Below are 18,880 nucleotides of genomic sequence, written 5' to 3'. Positions count from 1 at the left end.
GCGAAGTATTAATATCTTGGAGGGAGATGTAAAAATGAATCTGAGACCCAAGCTGAAAACACTGGGCACTGCATTCCGCTCCTGATTAATAAACAAATCATATAACAATCCATGAAAACATACAAATCCTCAAGGGATTTTATTTCCTCTCAGACGACACAGCAGATTTTGCACCTGAGAGAGAGACAGAGTGTCACGTCGCAGAGGCGTTCAGCTTGTAAACAGAGTGATTAAGTAAGATTTCTTATTTATATCTGACATGCTGTTCTTAAAGGGGCTCATGGTGAAGGGTCATGGGTTACAGATTCTCTTCGGGCCGCACTTTATCATTAACAAATTTATACACCCTTCCTCCCAGCTGCTCTGGGCCGTGACTGCTCATTATCTTGTCTTATATTCTACAATCAGAGCTGCAGGAAGCAACAGTTTGAAGCCGTGACTCCATTATATCTGCAACAGAAATATATTGGATGAAAATAAGAAAGTCTGCAGTGCCCTCACAGAAAAAAAAATAAATGGATGAGCGTTTAAACAGATGACTTAGTGACATGGCCACATCTCAGCACATATAGCTAACCTGTCTCCTCAGGTTTCCTGGATACAGTATTTATAACCACAAATACTTAAAAGGCTGCAGAAGGAGTGGAAGTACAGGTGCCATACAGAAAAAAAAAAGCATTTTTCTCAAGATATAAAGAGAAGGTAAGAGATCAAATGATGACACAGTATGAAAAATAAAAGTAATTGCAATATAACTCCTGTTTATTGTTGAGATGACTTTCCTTTTTCCTGCCTTCACTCTGGTGTTGTGGGTGTTATAAAACGCTGGTTCTGCTAATGTGTCTGACATTTAGTCTGAGAAATCTAGCTTAGAAAAGAAGCAGAAGAGGAGTACAGCTTGGACAGGAAACAATGAAAATGTTGTTTTGATGAAAAATGCAGGACATGAACACAAAACCTGATTTAGGAAACAAGAGAGTTGAAGAAAAGAAACAAAAGTCCCTCATTTGTTCTCAGAAAAGATACTAACGGCCAAGGATAAAGGTGCAGAGCATAGCGGGACCAATAGGAGGGCCTCAGGATGGGAGAGGAAACAGAGGTAAAGGTAGAAACACCTACCAGGGTCTGCTGGTATCTCAGAGCCTTCCTTTGCGATGCATCTGCAGCCATTGACGCGCTGTCACTGATCCAAAAATAACCTTGCTGGACACCCCAGCATTTCCAGCGGTGTTGGAAAACACCATGCACCGCACAGTCTTATATGCACTCTCTTCACACCAGGTCAAATAAACACCTAAACATCTCCTGCTGCTCGGGTCCTGCTTATGGAGACCGACAAACTGATGGGACGACTCCTGAAGGTGCTGCTCCCCGGAAGATCCAGAGGCTGCGACTAACCCAGCTCCACTTCAGGACTGACAGACAGAAATGGGACAGACAGACAAAGCAGAGCAAAGCCATCTGATGAGGCAGAGAGGCATACAGCGCTTTCCTTTATTAGAACTGCAGACACCTAATAACACACACACACACAAACAGAACTTGTTGCTCCTGCTGCACCCTCCCTGCCACCAAGCCATAAGATGTGTGTGCTTGTGTGTGTGTGTGGATGGCCTGTTCTTGTTTGGACAGTGGCAGTGGTGGGGGGGTGGAAGCTGGAAGGGCACCCCTCACAGGGCTGCCCCTGCAACGTGAGTGGGAAGGTGCACATGACTCCCACTATGACAGCTCACACCTTACCAGCCAGTTGAGTGAGGCATTCCCCCTCACATGCTGGGGCCTAAAGAACCCGGCTGCAGGCTGCTCTGCATGTTCCCGAAAACTCTTAAGGACTCTTGAGTTCATCCACACCACACTCCTTATACTCCTATACCAATGGGGAAGACTTGCACTATTTTAAAATGCTTCCATTGAGTCTCACTGCCAACTGTTTAATCAGGCAAATTCAAAGTAAAGTCTTTCAAAGATTTTCCCTGGATGTTTCCTCTCAGTGTCTGTCAAGTCATATATCTGGCCATGACAGCAGATTCTGCAGTTACAGTTCATAAAAGTGAGTTGCTCTTTCCTGATTCTGAGTCAATATCTACCTTTACTGCATGGAGTTAAAGTGTCTTGGTTCACGTGTGATCAACAGTCACTCCTAATGTAAAACTGTTGATTTACAAATTGTATTTTACAGTCTTCGCCTTTGAAGCACAGGATAGATTATAGAAATAAGTTATATGAAGTGATTTTATGAAGATAACTTCATCAGGCGGCTTAGGCGCGGCCATAGGAGATAGAGTGAGGATCTGTGAGCCTCGGACGGAGCCCTCTGCTTCTCTTTCAAAGGAATCAGCTTTTGTTTATGCTTTAATTACGTTTTGCAGATAAGAATAATATTACACAAAAATCTTGATTCAGAGCAACAGGAAAATGCTTTTAAAGGTCATCTGGGTATGATTAATAAAGTGATTATCAAATATGTATATTAGTGTTGCACCGATGCCATATTGTGGCCCCGATACCTGGCTTTGCAGTATTTGCTGATACAGATACCATATCAATAGATACAGTATTTTTTAGAAATATATATCTAGAAACTATCTAACAAATACCCTAAATATTTCATTGTTACATTTTTGGGATGGTTGGTACAAATTCCTCCACCTGCCAGAGAATCTCCAAAGAACAAATACAGATAAATGCTGTTTCTTCCTGCACCTTTTTATACTCATGGGAGACATAATGAAATAGAGCTAAGGGCCTAATGTCACAAATAAAAGCCATGAAAATAAGCAAAAACATTACCGATGTAGTTTTCTTTAGTTACTCATTTTTTGTATTGCAGGTCTTTTAGCTGTATATCTATTTAAAACTGTCACCTATTGTATTTTCATGGATTCAACTAATGAACCTTAAATCTGAATTAGCAACCGGCTGAAAATTAAGTTTGCCACAACCCCGAACAAGTGTCTAAATATTACTTCATCCTTTGAAATCAGTTGTTTTCTCCCTGAATTATTCATCAGAGGTTTGTTTATTTATAAAAGGAAATTAAAGAGTGTGGAAAAGCATACATTTTAAAATGCAAAAAAATAAAAAGGAGAACATTCAATATTTCTGTACTTTGTCTTTGTTGGAGAGTTTCTCATCTCAGGCTAATGAGACAGGCGGCCATTATAACAACTACAGACGCACACAGATCCCTCCTAACTCTGCCCTGCTTTGTGGTCCACACGCAGGCACATAACATCTTAATCTCACAGCTCCATCAGAGGCCAGCAGGAAATGTGTTACTCTGACTATGTGTGTGTTTGTCAGGGGGAGAATGACTGAGGACAGCTGGCTGGGCCTGTATCTGATACACCAAGAACATTATCAGCGGGTGTCGGTGGGCAGAGCGAGAGATTCATACATCCCAGTTTGCAGCATGGAGAGACCTGAGCGCAGCGAAATAGTGTGCAGCCAGTTATACTATACGAGAAAAAGGAGAGGACAGGCTGTACACAGGCAACAACACACACAAACACAGCAACAAGGAGGATCAGATACAGTGGAGCACGCAGAGGAGAGGCCGGGTAGCACGCTCACTCGGACGACTTGCATTCACAGGGCAAAAAACTCAATTTCTGACTCACATTATCCTGCAAACTTAGATTTTTTACAGAGAAAAACACATAAAATTCTTTTAAGATCATTTTTTTTATTGCATGGAACGTTTGGCAGTTATTGATGGTGTTATAAAAAATCTCCTCAACCCGTTTAATACAGCGTGATACAGAACTTGGCAATGCATTCTAACCTTCAAAACTTTATGCTCCACTTCCATACTAGACACATTTTTTGCTTTATATTATCTCATAAATACAAAAAACAGTAATGTGTCTGCTCCACGATAGAGTGGTCTCTAGGAGCATCCTCATGTCCAGATGGTAACAAAGCAACACTGTTTCAGCTACTTCCTTTTTCAAAAACAGAACACTGCTGTAACTGAACATACTTTACCTCACTGAGGCCTCTCTGGAGGCTTTTAATTCTCATAAAACGTTAAAACATATTCCTCTGTGTGGAGACATAATACAATATGAAAGCTGCATCATGGTCATGAGTTTATCCAGCAGAAAAGGCTCACATGGCACAACCTGCTGTTAGATAATGGCTTCATGTTTATGGAAGACACAGTTTATCCTGACTGCTGCAGTAATATTCATCAAACATACAACAAACATGTGAAGACAAAATCCACAGTGCTTTGCAAAAGTAAAAATACCCACTACAAACTTTCTATCTATAAACTAAGGATTTTTTTGCAAGCTTTGGAAGTGGAAGAAAAAAATATTCATTCATACTTTTTTGTACATGCGTAAAGCAGAGTTATAAAAGTAAAAAAAAAAAAAAAACATAAAAACAATAAAGAAAATTGCCACGGTCGATATCCCTATGGTGAAACATGTTAGTGGTAGCATCATGCTGAGGGAATAATTGTTCAGAAGGTACAGGAAGTGCTTAATAGATTATAGGGAGTAAGTCCTTTAAGAAACAGTGGTCCTTCAAGCACGATGATGAGCCCAAACATGTACCGGTAGCCAGAATTATATAAGCTTGTTGATAGAATGGGCTAGTTAAAGTTCAGAACCAGTTATATTTAATTATCTATGACAAGATTTGAAAATTATGTTCTTAGATGCTCCCAGAGATCTGTTTGTATATAAAAAAAAATGTATTTCTTTTCTTTCCACTTCACAGTTCTATTTCGTAAGTCTCATAAAATCATTGATATGTGTTGGTATAGGGGTATAAATATTTTTGGCAAGGCACTGCAGAAATAAAGGTCAGTGGTTATACTGTGGATGAATGAACCAGAGAGTAGCACCAAATTCCAGCCCATCGCCCTGTCATAGGCAGGAGAACTTTAAGGATCACAAGTGATTAAACATCAAATTAACATTTAAAAAGCTGCATATTTTCCAACTGAGGATTTATACCCTAAGTAGAGGAATAAATGAATGAGACTTCCTAATGAAGATGCCCTGTGAATATATTTCATAACTTTAAGATAAAACCTTTTTTTGTTTGTGTGTCTGCAGAACCATAGAGCATTATTAAGTGCATATTACTGATCTAGAAGCCATGATTAAATGATTTGTCTCTGTGGTGCTGCCCTCTGCCTGTCGCTAAATTAAAAGCAAGTTCTATTCACAACTTTTAACAAACATTTACACATAAAAAGTGTGGGTTGGGAATTTTATATAAAAACCATTTTATACAAAAACAAAAAGCACAAAAATAGATCTGTGTAAAAAATTGTTATTTTAAAAAGAAATTTGAGGAACATTGGAGTCGCTGTGCAGCTTGACTAAAAAGGATTAACAAAAAAACAACCCATTTAACTGGCATAAACACACACACATTTTAGTTTCCCATCAGAGTGTGTGTACCTGGAATAACATAGGATTCTCTTTTTCCTGTCCAAAACGTGTGTCTTTGCACATGTGTGTGAGGTGTAAACGGAAACAAATGTAAGGTTGTAACAAAGGGGAATGTGAGAGTGTGAGGCAATAACAGGCAGTTCTTTTAGTTTTTACAGAGAGGCTTCATATAAACACTGATTTGTGTTTTTGTTCACTTAAAGTGCGCTTCTGAATATCAATACTGGGGCTGGTACTTGGGGAAAAGGTAGAGGTCTTTGCAGAGTGAGCTGGTGAACTCTGACATCTCTTTGCAGCGATGGTGGGCGGTGCCTGGGGCATACCCTTCCCTCTCCTTGATGCGTGCGTTAACCTAGACAGAGAAAATAAAGCGGACGTCATGAGGCCTTTATTGGAACGCTAAAATATGAGGGGATAAAGAATAAGGAATCGTCTTTCACCTGCACCAGTATGTCTGAGAGATGTGTGTCTTTGGCGTGCAGCCGGAGTGCTGCGTTAAGTTCCTGGATAAACCAGGACCCTCGTTTGGTGTTTCGCATTGCTGCTGTGCCTTAAATAGGAAAAAAAAATAAAACAACAGAGACTTAATACCCAAATAATAACAACAAGAAAAAAAAAAAGCTAACTGTGATCTGGAAATGTTCACTAAAATCAGCAGAAGCAGCAGCTACTTATATATTTATCAAAGCATTTTAACAGATTTTTCTAACGGTTTTCCAATGTGCATAAAATTCACATGGCATTGTTTTTTTTATAGGTTCTCACATTCACAACCACAAAATTCAAAATTGTTAAACACCAAGTAGGGCTGGGATTTGATGCACCTTCTAGAGAACATAACTTTTTTTTTTTTTTTAACCCTTTCAGGATTTTCTTTCTAACCCATCTAGCCCGGCCAGCCAGACTGACTTACAGTCAGTAAATCGGTGCAGTAAGGCTCATTACTCTCCTGTCTTAAACAGACCGGACCAATCACAGCGGGGGAGGAGGACCCATAATGTTTTTCTGTAAAAGTAACAGTGAAGACTGCTGTTGCAGCAAAGTTATGTTTTGATGATGGCCTTTATATACCTAGATAGAACTGATTTCAGGGGCGGTTCTAGACCAAATATACCAGGGGACCAGGAGGGGGCCAGCGTGTTTTCATGGGGGCCACAGAAAAGCATAAAATAAAAAACAGGGCAAGGGATTCAAATATATTAAGAGAGCTGCATGAAATGAAATTTCTATTAATATAGTTTTAAGTAAAATGATATGTCTTATTAGGTCAATATACATTCATAATTTAGGAATTGTAAATATTTTTGACTTCATTTAAGTTAAAAATTACGTTTTCAATAAAATCTGAATTAGAGCTCAAGAAAAACTGATAAATTCAGCTGTAAAAATTAGAGTATTTTTTTTTTTTATTTGTTTAAAAAAAAACATTTAGCAGAAAATTGGGATCCTATCTCAGTACCACTGAAGCTATCACCTTATCTAAAAAAAAAAAAATTGTAAAATAGAATTTATAGACCTATCAGTAACCAAGTCTGTTCCAGCGCAGATCATCATTAGAATTTCTTTGAGTATTATGTCTTCAGTACAGGGGCCATAACAGGGGCCAGGACATGATCTACAGGGGCACTGGCCCCCGTTGGCCCCTGTCTAGAACCGCCCATGACTGATTCTACAGTGAAAAACATTACAACTGTCTGCTGTAAGAGTTTTTCTTTACACTACCCTTTGGAAACTGCGCCGAGATCGGTCCGAGCACGATAATGGAGATAACTGTTGACTGTAAATGGCACGCAAACTGAACCGGACCGTGTCAGACACAACAGAACCATCCTAAACTGGTACTAGTTCATCAGTAGGGCTCAGCGGGGTTAATTTCTGGCACGGTTCTCAGATAACAAAAAGCACATGAGCAGACCGCGTCATCTCCTTACAGTCAGCCTCCATAATCATGACATTCATAAAAATACTAGCTTCCCTACTGTGCCACACGATTTTCTGCTTAGCAGTGTGATGAACCTCAACGTCTGTCATTGTTTCCTGCGTCTGTAAGCCCTGATTAGACTATTGTTTGTCGTATCCAATTCCCAAAAGGCGACTCTGTCAAGTAAATTCACCAAAGGCTGCCTTCTTCTTCTGACTCTCTGCAAACAACGAAATATCACAATTACAACCAAACATAACTTCCTGAAGGTTACGGATGTTTCGCTTGATTTGCTCTATCACTCAATCCTAGAGAGCAGTAGTAACGCAGATCATCACTAGGAGGTGAGCAACCATGCTAGCATGATGTGTAAACGGTCGTAAGGAACCGAGCTCGGCACAGTTAAGTGATCCGAGCTCGGTCCGAACTCGGCACGGATTGGTTTCAGAGGGTAGTGTAAATGGGGCTTAAGATTCCTATTAGAGGTAAGAACAAACTGATCATGAATCATCATGGGTTACCAGGATGTCATAAAGATAAACTGATTGAATACCAATGTGGCTCTTGTAATATGCACCATACATTGTCTAATAGGTAAAAAAAATAAAATAAAATACACAAGAAAAAAAAAATACAGTTTTTTTCGCAAATTAATGAATATAGATCTATATCACAATTCTGTTAGTGGTGTAGCAGTTCAGCTCCAGGCCTTCTCTAATGGACACTTGGGGTCAAATCTCCAGTACTTACATAAGAGTCATTTAGCAGTAAAAACTTTCATAAACAGCAGATATGATTTTGTCACAACATTCTGTTATTCCCAAACTACAGAGCAGAGTTCTGCAGCCATTAATGATCTCCTGTTATTTAATTTTTCTCACTAAATAATCATAATAGAAGGAATAAAATGCAGTGTAGGAAACAGGATAAACTTACAAATTCTCTGACCTTTGAGAGAAGCGAAGCCACAGATCATATCTGATCGCTGAGGCAGTTTAATCCTGGGCCTTCCCATGTTCCGTCTTGCCATGTCAGCATCCCGTTCTCCTTCCCTCCCAGCATCGTGCTGCTCACAGCTCGGTGAAGAGATCCTCACTGGCCCATCCAACTGCTCAACTCCACAGTCCATCTCATCTATAAGAAAACCGGCTCCAAATTAGTGGTTCACATAAAAAATGTTAGCGTTAATATCTGGTGGGTTAGAAAGCTGAGGCACTTTAGGTAAGAGGATATTTCTATTATTTTACTTGTCTCCCACAATTCCATATTGAATAACCATATTGCATAAAAAGATGGAGCAGGGATGTTGTAACGTGGTGTAATGCCTATCACTGGAAACCACCTCTCTAGTGAGGTGAAAATCTCCATTATTCATGCTTCAGATGATCCATGATCATACTGAGCCTTTAAGTTCTGTGCACCACGGTCATCCCAGCAGTGAGGAAGGCGCTCTCCATTTTGGTTCCATCTCAGGAAAGAAAACAAATCTGTCAAAACATAATTTCCTTCAAAGCGTTTAGGCACCTGACTAAAACATCTTGATATCTGGGTGTTGACAGTGCTTTGAAGAGCTATGGACTTTGCTCTGTGATCACTACTGAGCCCCTGATTCAAAGGGAGCATTTCCTGCTGCTTCTCACGCCAGCAAACCTACAGCTAATCTCACACAGCAGAGCCCTATAGAGCAGCAGATACAGGTAAGCTAGAGCTAAGTAGCTTCTCAATCCATCTATGGGTTTTTATTGCAGATGTCTGAGCTAAAAACGACTGGATTATATCCAGAAGAAACAGAATAAACTGACTGGTCTAGATGATTATTACATTATGTCACATATGTTTAAAATGTTCTGTATTATTTTCAGGATATCATAGAGGACCAACTCTTAAATATTAAAAATAAAAACATAAATAGAAAAAAAAAAAAAAAAGGCCTAAAAAAAAGGAAAAAAAATAAAAGGAAAAAAAAAAAAAGAAACCGAAAAACCTTGCAAAGAAAAAAAACTTTCCTTTAAATAACCTACCTAATTAACAACTTGGAAAAATCATTTCTGCTTTCACACTTCAGTATTTGTCTGTATTTTTCCTTATTATCTTTGTAACCACAATCATTTCTTCCATGTTTTATATTAATCGTCATTTCTGCGTCATTATGCAAATGAGGAGGGTGTGTTCTAAAAGGTAAAAAAACTTTCTCCTTTTGGTTGGTTAGACTGCATAGACCAGCCACAGTCATAACAAAGATGGCTACCTACCATGAGGTCATATTTAAGCTGAGCTGAGGCATCTAGAAACTTTCCTGACCTTCTCTATTTATGTGACACTGACAGTTTGCCTAAACATAAACACAGATGTTTAGAATTCCAGCCCGTGCATCAGGAGTACACATTCAGTAAAAGGAATTAATAAAGTCTCTTGTCTCATTTCTACATAATTTAGGATGTTTTTTTAAAGTAAAAAATGTGTGCTGTCACTAAATCTTTCATAGTGGGTTACAAAAGAGGAAGACACTTATTGAACTCCATTGGTATCATAGATGAGAACTTTTTCACAAAATTAGGTTAATCAAATGATCAATACACTAAGCGCTGAACAAGTGAACAGCTCTCTGGTAATGTTCAGATGTTAAATGAAGATACTAAATGCTCTGATTGTCCCATGAAGCTCCCTGCTCGTCTAAAACAATAAATATATCCCACAACCATCACCCCAATCTCACTTACATTAAATTAAGCTGGTATTGAAGAATCTGTTCCTAGTGGGGCCCAGAAATCACATGCCGCCCCCTTTAAGCCTATCGCTTGTGGGTTAAAGGTTGAGTACTTTGTAGTGTTTGTTGGGTTCATCCAGGCCACAAATCAAAAGCATCTATTAGCACCGACTGATTACAGCCCTGCTCTTCTAGAGCAGCGAATAAAGGGAACTCGGACATGATGTATGGGTCAACAAAAACAAAAAACACATAGGCCTGGGCAAAAAATGTATTCAATCTTATTCAAATTTTTTGTTATGAATTAATTTATTTATTTATTTTAAATAATGGCGCATTTTTGGCTGACTTTCTGTGGCTGTAGTATCACTCTCAGGTTGCAGTATGGCAAGCGACAGCATCACAGGAAAGAGGAAACCACATAAATACAAGTGAGGGGGAAGTTTCTTCTCAAAAAAGGAATAAAATCATCTGTTGTTTTGAACTGGTTTTAACAGGGCTTAAGGTTCTCCAGCGTAGTGGTGGATTTTACGGCGTGCAGACACTGCGGTTGGGGATTTAATTTTTTTTTTTCAGGAGGGTAAAATAAACTTGTTAACGTGAGTATCATAGCAACACCAGCGATAAGTCTGCTATGATGACGTGTCTTTTGGCGCTTATCAGAACGCATTAATACCTGAACACAGGTTTAATAGGAGGATGGAGGACGGGAGCGGGGGTCAGTTACAAGAACGAACTGCTGTCAAGATAGCAGAAATGGCAGTAAATAGCAGCTTATAGAAATTAGCAATATGCAAGGTTCCCAGCGAGGGAGGGGGGATGGTTTATTTAGATGCGGTTGTATTAGAAGAAATGCGGTTGTGTATTGAAAGGCATTCTTTAAAATGTTAGGAAAAGGTTCCCGGTCCATATAGCTAACAAGCCAGTTGTTAACAGAAGCTGGGCCTCCAATAGCGCAACGCTGTGGTGAAAATCCCAGTTTCTCCTTGACAAACAAACCTGCAATAAATATGAAACCTCAGCTAAGAAACAGCTAACTGGAGCCAAATCTGTTACACAAAGTACCACATATGATAGGAAAGGAACAGGATCACTTTGCGCATAGCCAAAGACATGGTGCCCGGTTTGTACTTATTGCTTTCCTTAATAATTAGGGGCAATTTTTTTTTTTTATTGTTAATTTAGTTAGAAAAAAAAAAAAACAATCTGACATTTAATTTTTTGGGCCATTATCCTCCAGCCACTTATATCATAATTACAGTGAAGCAATAGCTGTGCAGTAGAGGTAAAAGCTCATAAAAGTTAATTTTGCATGACATAGGGCCTATATAGTATATATTTAGAAAAATAATTTATATTGTAAATAAAGTCAAAATGATCCAATGATGAAACAATGATAAAATGAAGGTTATTTTTGCAAAGGTGAATAAATAAATAAGCAAATCCAAAGGTAATACCTTTATATATCATTTTATGTTCATTTACTTAATGCCTATCTTTATCTATTTGCTATATTTTTGCAGCATTTGTGTTGTTTCTTTTATTCCCTGAGCATTCGTTTATTTTTGTATTTATTTAGTCATTTACACCCTAGCCAGTACTCTATTTAAATTACCGTACGGCTTCGAATATCTTCAAATAAAATAAGTAGCCAGTCGGAGGATATTCAACTTGACGCGTCCTTTTACTAGAAAAAAATGTAAAAAGAATATCAAATACTTTTCTGATCAAAAAACAAAATTGTGACACTTAAGCCCCTGTCACATCTTGACTATTTAGACCAACGTATGTCTGACGTATGAAAAATGAGTTATGCATATGTTTTGTATAAGTTATGAGCGCACTAAAGCACGCTGTCAAACATCGACGTACGGCAAGTACGTCAACGTATGCCAGCATAAGTTACAGGTAAATTATTTGATCGTTGACATATGTTGATTGTAAGTTACTCATAAGTTGTGGTGTCTAGCTTATCCAAAACCTATGAGTAACTTGTGCATAACTTACGCGTAACTTATCAAGAACTTATCTCCAACGCATATCAAAGTATTTGACGTGTTCCAGATGACCGCTGAACGTTTAACAGCTACCGTTTAATGGCATATTGGAAGCGTTTTGGTATAAAAGGAGATTCACAGGAGGAAACTGTATGTTCTCCTCCAGACTTCTTCTCCATCACAGGGTAAGCGTGACGGTAAATGTAATGGATCATCCCTGCCTTCCACAGCCACGACCAACAATCTTCCTAGAAGACATGATGCTGAATCTGCTGTGACTGCAAACCTTCTTTCTTTCTTTTTATTTATTCGTTTTACTACCATGATCAAAGAAATCTTTTTATGCAGACCGGGCGCCTCCGGGGACATCGCCGTTCCCCTCAGGAGCAGTGATGCGCCTGAGGCCTGAAAAAATCCATAGAAATTTCAGTGTATGCTAGCGTTTAAGGAGATTCTGGGACATCAGGCATACGCTGGCTAAATCGGCAAGGTGTGACAGGGCCCCCAGTTTTACATCAACTCTATGTTGCAGTGAAAACCTGTCATTAGACACTGAACCTGTTTATACTTGCACAGCATAGTTTTGTGGTACATTTCCATCTACATCTAAGCTGTGTGGCAGCTAGATGGCTGATAAAATAGCAGTAAGAGGAAGGAGACGCACTCTTTTCATCAAATGTCTTCGAAATGTGAAACTTTCAACACACTCCCAGTATCATCCCTACTTACCTCCTCTGCAGGCTTGAATGAAGAACATCTTTGGCTTGTTTTGAAGCAGTGGACAATGTGCGTTGTCAAAGGCCTCAAACACCCAGTCCAGCTAGAAAAGAACCAGAAGATTCATGTTCAATGCTAAAAAACAAACCACCATTTATTATGCTAAAATACATTTTGTTAATCATTAAACAAATTCACCTGAATAAGTTTTCCATCTGTGCCGTAAATTGCTCCCTCCACTCCGTGGGAGAGCAGACACACAACACAGCTGTCCACTGTCCGGTGTTCAGGCCGCCTGCAAAAGGTCTCAATGCATGTCCTCATGCCCTGCTCAGATTAAGGAGACAAGTAGTTGAAACGCTTAAGCTAAAGCAATTAATTTCAACATTTTGTTTTATAAATAGTTTAATCCGAATCAGCTAGATGCTGCTCTAAGGGCGACGTATTTGAGGAAACTAACTCAAGACACAAAGCTTCTCACACTTATGACTAAAATGCTATCTTTTAAGTTTTTAGGTTTCCCATCTGTAAAGATTCATTCTCATCTGCTAAACCTGGAGAGTAATCCATTGTCTCACCTGAGCAGTAAGGTCTCTGTGAACACTGACATGGTAGTCCAGCTCTGTGAAAACCTTCCTGAGAACCTCATCATCCACTTCACCTCCTTTCCTTGGGTCAAGGTCTGGAGCAGAGCAGGAGTCAAAGCTCACGTTACTGATGACCAAGGCATAGCCTCGGGGCGAGGACTTCATTCTGTAGGACTAAAACAGGGGAAATAATTATTTATATATATATATATATATTTATATACATATGACAGAAGAAAATGGATTTTAAAATGTCTACAAGCTATTCAGAAATCTTAAATCTTTTTTTTTTATAACATTTCTAATATTAAAAAATACAATCACGTTAAATTTGGCTATGGAGGCCCCTTTATGTACTCTAAATTCTTAAGAAAAACTTTACTGTAAAAGGAACATAAGATGCATGGATTATAAAAAGGCTTTGAGCAAATGCTCTAGTTTTACCAAATGAATTATATTTCTAAGCCCTATCAAATTTTCTATAATAGAATGGTTTACTGATAACTGCTCAAATGCTTTTTAGAAAAAATACAAATAAATCACTCTTTTTCATTTTTTAAGTTCATCTTCAACTTTTAATAGCATATACAGCAGTGTGGCTGCAGCTCAGATGCATTTCTGCCTCCAAAGAGACACTGAAAAAATTTAAGCTGTCCTCCTGTTCAAGGTGGCTGTCCACCTATCCACTAATGCCACTTCATAAATCAGCCTGGGACCTTTAAAGCTAGCATTTTTAAAATGTACTTTAAGCTTTTAACTATCTTCCTTAGTAGCTTCAGAGATCCAGATAAAATTCTAGTTAATTTCAGCTCTGGGATGTAACTTGGTTATTGAACAGATATCACCCCATTTTAATGCACTAAGGAATGGCCAACTTAAAATTCATTTAATTAACCCAAAACCTTTAAAATTTATATTCCAGCAATAAAGGTGCAAATTAAGTAACAAGAAAATTTGGATCTAACTTCCTAAAACAGATAAGTTTAATAGAAATTCTGAACTCTAAATAAGTCTTTTCTTAATTTAGAGACGCTAAACAAAGGCTAGCTGAATCTAGAGTTCATTTTCTGTGTAGGATTATCAAAGCAAGGTAATATACCTGCTGGCAGTGAGACAGATAGAAGTCAGGAGAACATGGAAGAACAGGAGTGTTGATGGGACTGTCAGCATCGAGACTGAACTCCATGGACTCTGCTGTAGACAATCAAAAACAAAAGGCTAGTCTTCATTGTGTTGTCTCTCAAAGAAGTGAATGTGCCTACAAGTGTTTTTACAACTAACACTGTGCTGTACAACATTGCTGTGAATGAGTCACTATTAGGGTGGGGTGCCAAAGAGCAACAAGAAGGGAGGGAAACTTAAATTGTACACCTTAGATACATGTCACAATGACTGAGGAGGTAAAGGAAACCTAAGAACGACAAAAGAGTAATTTTATTACGTGGCTCCAAACTGTATTTCTGCTAAAGATTTTATTTAATATCTTTGTTCAACTAAAACAACAGATAAAGCCTTTATTGTTCAGATGCAACCTTTCTGTATCCCTGGAAACAAACACTGACAACAACACTGGACTCAGAGTAACCTAATTTACTTTGAATACAGATGCAACAACCTGCAGTAACTGCTCACCATGTGTCCTTGCTCTCTTCGCAGCATATTCCTCCTGAATTGGAAAAGGTAAAGAAGACCTCGGAGTTCTCTGAAATAAAAAAGGAACATAATTATATTTCCACGGCTTAAATGTTGTGTTTCTAATCTTAAACAAACCCTCAGGGACTCTCTTGTGAGCAGTTTGACAAACTCAGCTGGACTCTCTACATCAGCATTAACAGGTACTGAAGATGTGATCATTTCTTCATCCGACTGATTGTAATTTCCTCTTGCCTTTTCTGTTTCTTTGTCTTTCTTCCTGTTTCCCTCTCTGACTGGGCTGATCTCTCCGGAAAACTCTGAGGATGTTCCATGTTCATCCGAGGAACTGGCTGAGAAGGACGAGTTGCTGCCCACCTCTTTCCATTCCTCAACATCTACTAAGGATTTCTGCAGAAGACCATTTCACTAGACCTTCACATTCTTCAGCATTTCTATCAATTGTAAGCTGCGGTAGAAATGCTAATAAATATAAAATAATTTTCAAAAATGTTAAAGGTTTGTCTAAACCCTCTGCCTTATGGGAAATGCTGAAAGTCTGTAGTCCTCTGTGGATTTTAAGCTCTCTGCTAACCTTTCTGCTATTTTGCGCGAGTCGTTCTGAGTTTTCTTCAGGCGCTCTCTCAGGCTGAAAACACTGCAAGCATAAAACAATATAAAGAGTAAGCAAAGCTGAATTCTTCAGCTGATATATAACAATGCACAAACTTACATCTACTTGTGTCTCCTTGGCTTCCATCTCCTGTGATTGTAATAGTAAGTTACAGAGATGCTGCTGCTCTGAGCCCTGGAGAGCCGAGCAGAAGCTCTGGAAGGCTTTGGGTCCTCGTTTTGGTAGGAGGAGTAACAAACGCCAGCTGCGTTTCTGAGATGTCTCCCCTGCCTTGAATCAAAGAGATATGAAGGAAACGTTAATGTTCCAATTTCTTTAGCTCTCTGATATTAGAAAAAGGCTGTGATCTTTGTCCTTTTGGCTGCTCCCTCGTTCAGAGTTTGTCACAGAAAGTTGATATGACTTGCTCTCAGACAGTAAAGTTTATATATATATATATATGTAAACTCAGAATGGTCACAAATTGGTCTGACAAAAATACAGATAATTTGTGAAAATAAACTTGAAATGTTCTTCATAGATTTTTTTTTGTATACGTTCAACCAGATGAGGCTAAAACTATAATTAAGTAGTTATGAATAGAGCATATTTACAGAAAAAAAAATCACTGATTAATCAGTGATCAGAATAGTTTTTTCTTTCATCTGATGACATGTTTAGGAATCTGTATACTCCAAATAACAGTTATTACTATTATTTCTATAATGGATTAATCATGTTAAAACTGATCATTATTTTCCAGCCAACAGAATATATCATTAACTTGTAAAGTGAACTGAAAAATGGCTGCCTTCTAAACACTCCATCTAATTTATGACTCAAAATTTTTCAGTCCATATTTTAATTTAATTACTTTAAAGCAATTGTATTGGATTGTTTTAGGATAACATATTAAAAAGAAGTTATTATGACTATGTATTACTCATTCAGGTGCAGTTATTGTTTGTGAAGCCTAAGAGTCTAATTATATAAATAAGTGTAGTTGTATGATAAAAGTCATGTCCCCACAAACTATGTTATATGTCTGTAGATATGGTCTCTTCATTGCTGGGCTTAACCACAGCGAAAGGGACAATCAGAAGCAAGATATTCTGATATACAAACCATGGGAAATCTGTACCTGCCTTGGAACGCTATCCATCTGCTCGGTCAACATATCATTCCAAGTGATTTAACGAAAATTATATTGGTGCTGTTAACCATTAAGAAATGTGCTAATAAATACGAAACAAAATACAATAACTGATTCATTTTGTCAAGCCTCCCTTTAATTTTTTTTCTTATCTCAATAATAACCCCTTGTTAAAGAAAAGGTTAAAAAGAAAAAGTATGGAAACCATTTTTACAAGTGTGATATGGAAGTTCTTTAGTTTGAAATGAAAAGTTTGCATGAAATGCGAACTGACAGATCTCCCAGAATAGCCTATGGTTCTAGATCAGAGTTCAGTGGAATTATTGGAAATTATATTCGGACATTTTCTATTGATATTGTTCTGTTTTCTACCAGGATAAACATTTATGTTGAACCTTAAAAGAACTTCACTATTTTGTTCTACATTTTACACCAAGTAGATCTGATGTAGTACAGTTGTAGCACACTAACCAGACTCGGCCAATAGTTTAAATTACAGTGTAATTGAATGTCTATGTTGATATCATGCATAGTTTAAATGAAAAAGTTGCTTTAATTCCTACTTTGTTGTTGTAATTATGCCTAACAGACCAGTAAAACACAGTTAATAATGAGACAGCACTTATATTTTAACCTACGAGATTAAAAACAAAAACAAAAAACAAACAAAAAAGAAAAAACTGCAAGGCTGGTTTCCCCTTTTTTGTGCTTTTTAACAAGCCAATGGAGGTATACCATCGGTGCAGACTTACCAGGATGTTTTCTGCCATGTTCTCTGTAAGGATGCCATCAGCTTGTAGTAACTGGATGAACAGCTCATCTACAACCAGTTCTTTGCACAGAGCAACAGAGTTTTTCCGAAGAGCCTTTTTATCCCGTTCAAGCATGCCGCACTCCAACATTTCCCTGCAATATTCTGTACCTACAGAGCAGCAAGGTAAAAAGGTTCGTGTTAATCCGAGCACACTGTTGCTGCAAAACTATCCCACGTTACCGTTTGTACATAAACCGAGCATTGCGTGTCATTAACACCAATTCTCGAGATCTATCAAGCACATTACATAGTATTTGCAGGGTAAAACGACATTTCCTAACGTAATGACATATGAATTACGCTTCTAACATACAGCACGCTCTATAATTCCGAAATGAAGAAAAAGACATACAGGTCGATGAAATGAAAAAAGCAGTATAAGTTAACACGCAGGTAAAAATGTTAATTAAAAGAAACACACAAAAATATTATTGAGATTTGATGCTATCCCGAACGTTAGAGGCTACTGTCGGTGCTAGCTAGCTAACTGGCTAACTTCGACTTTTTCGTGTATTTAAGTCATATTAAAACCCTCGAATCGACACCAACAACTTACCGTTACCGAGTCTACGGAAAAAAATGTCAGACTGTCAGACTGCAACAATAAAAAAGTATTAACGCCTCACACAATGTTATGCAAATTGAGCTCACATATTATCATCACCCAGGTCAATACAGCGACCAACTTCCGCGGGGTACCTGACAGCACAAAACCAAGCAGGCGGGACTTATTTAGGTGCATTGGCCAATGAGGGTGGATTAACTCCTGAAAGACATTTCCAGTAACCAATCATAGGCCAAGCCCTGCTTGCCGTAATATAACAGGGATAAGAGCATTTTGAATTTGAATTGTAAACAAATAGCCAATTGATAAGGACTGCTTGGAAGATTAAGGAAGTTAGAAAAAATGGAAACAAATAATTATTTATTTCACGTCTGACGAACTATACATAAATATGTTTTATAGGGAGTTTTAAATTATTGAACAGTTTTATGAAACCCACTAAGAACTTACTTTATGTAGAAGACATTGCCAGCAGCCAGAGGAGTAAAAGTTAGATATTTTTTTTCCACAAACAAGATATATGGCATTTAAAGAGAAGTTATAAAATAGAAATACTGTTGAAAGAAAGCAGTCATAAATCTAATATAATAATAATAATAATAATAATAATAATAATAATAATAATAATAATAATAATAATAATAATAATAATAATAATCTTTATAGTTGGCCGCAATTTTGTGGGAAAAAGCAAACAAAAATAAATGTTATACTTTCTGACCAACATTTGAAATACAATATGTGGTGGACAACTGACTTCACA

At 37.9% G+C, this 18,880-nt stretch overlaps 2 protein-coding genes across 7 annotated transcripts in view; both read right to left on the bottom strand.

Annotated features, from left to right (window-relative positions):
- The window catches only part of clcn1 (chloride channel, voltage-sensitive 1), a 45,440-nt gene extending 43,924 nt beyond the window's left edge, over positions 1–1,516 (bottom strand). Inside the window, exon 1 of the mRNA XM_015370716.1 lies at positions 1,120–1,516. Within this exon, the coding sequence (XP_015226202.1) occupies positions 1,120–1,170 (51 nt within the window). The 5' untranslated portion in view covers positions 1,171–1,516. The remainder of the gene's footprint in view (positions 1–1,119) is intronic.
- A 3,054-nt stretch (positions 1,517–4,570) lies between these two features.
- casp2 (caspase 2) lies at positions 4,571–18,249 on the bottom strand. 6 transcript variants are annotated; one of them, XM_015370859.1, is made up of 12 exons: positions 18,204–18,249; positions 17,491–17,660; positions 15,706–15,876; positions 15,568–15,630; positions 14,973–15,042; positions 14,440–14,534; positions 13,332–13,514; positions 12,952–13,080; positions 12,766–12,856; positions 8,269–8,466; positions 5,852–5,961; positions 4,571–5,763 (listed from the first exon to the last, which is right to left on the bottom strand). In XM_015370859.1, exons 1-12 carry the CDS (start codon positions 18,211–18,213, stop codon positions 5,629–5,631), a joined length of 1,425 nt encoding a protein of 474 aa, XP_015226345.1. In that variant the 5' UTR covers positions 18,214–18,249; the 3' UTR covers positions 4,571–5,628. The 6 variants fall into 6 exon arrangements, with proteins under 6 accessions (XP_015226345.1, XP_015226347.1, XP_015226346.1 ...); XM_015370861.1 differs by having other exon boundaries at positions 8,281–8,466; XM_015370860.1 differs by having other exon boundaries at positions 14,440–14,531.
- Positions 18,250–18,880: the final 631 nt, after the last annotated feature.

This window comes from Cyprinodon variegatus, unplaced genomic scaffold (genome assembly GCF_000732505.1).
Source record: "Cyprinodon variegatus isolate N-32 unplaced genomic scaffold, C_variegatus-1.0 Scaffold48, whole genome shotgun sequence".
NCBI classification, from domain to species: Eukaryota; Metazoa; Chordata; class Actinopteri; order Cyprinodontiformes; family Cyprinodontidae; genus Cyprinodon; species Cyprinodon variegatus.
This window is presented reverse-complemented; position numbering and strand designations above follow the sequence as displayed.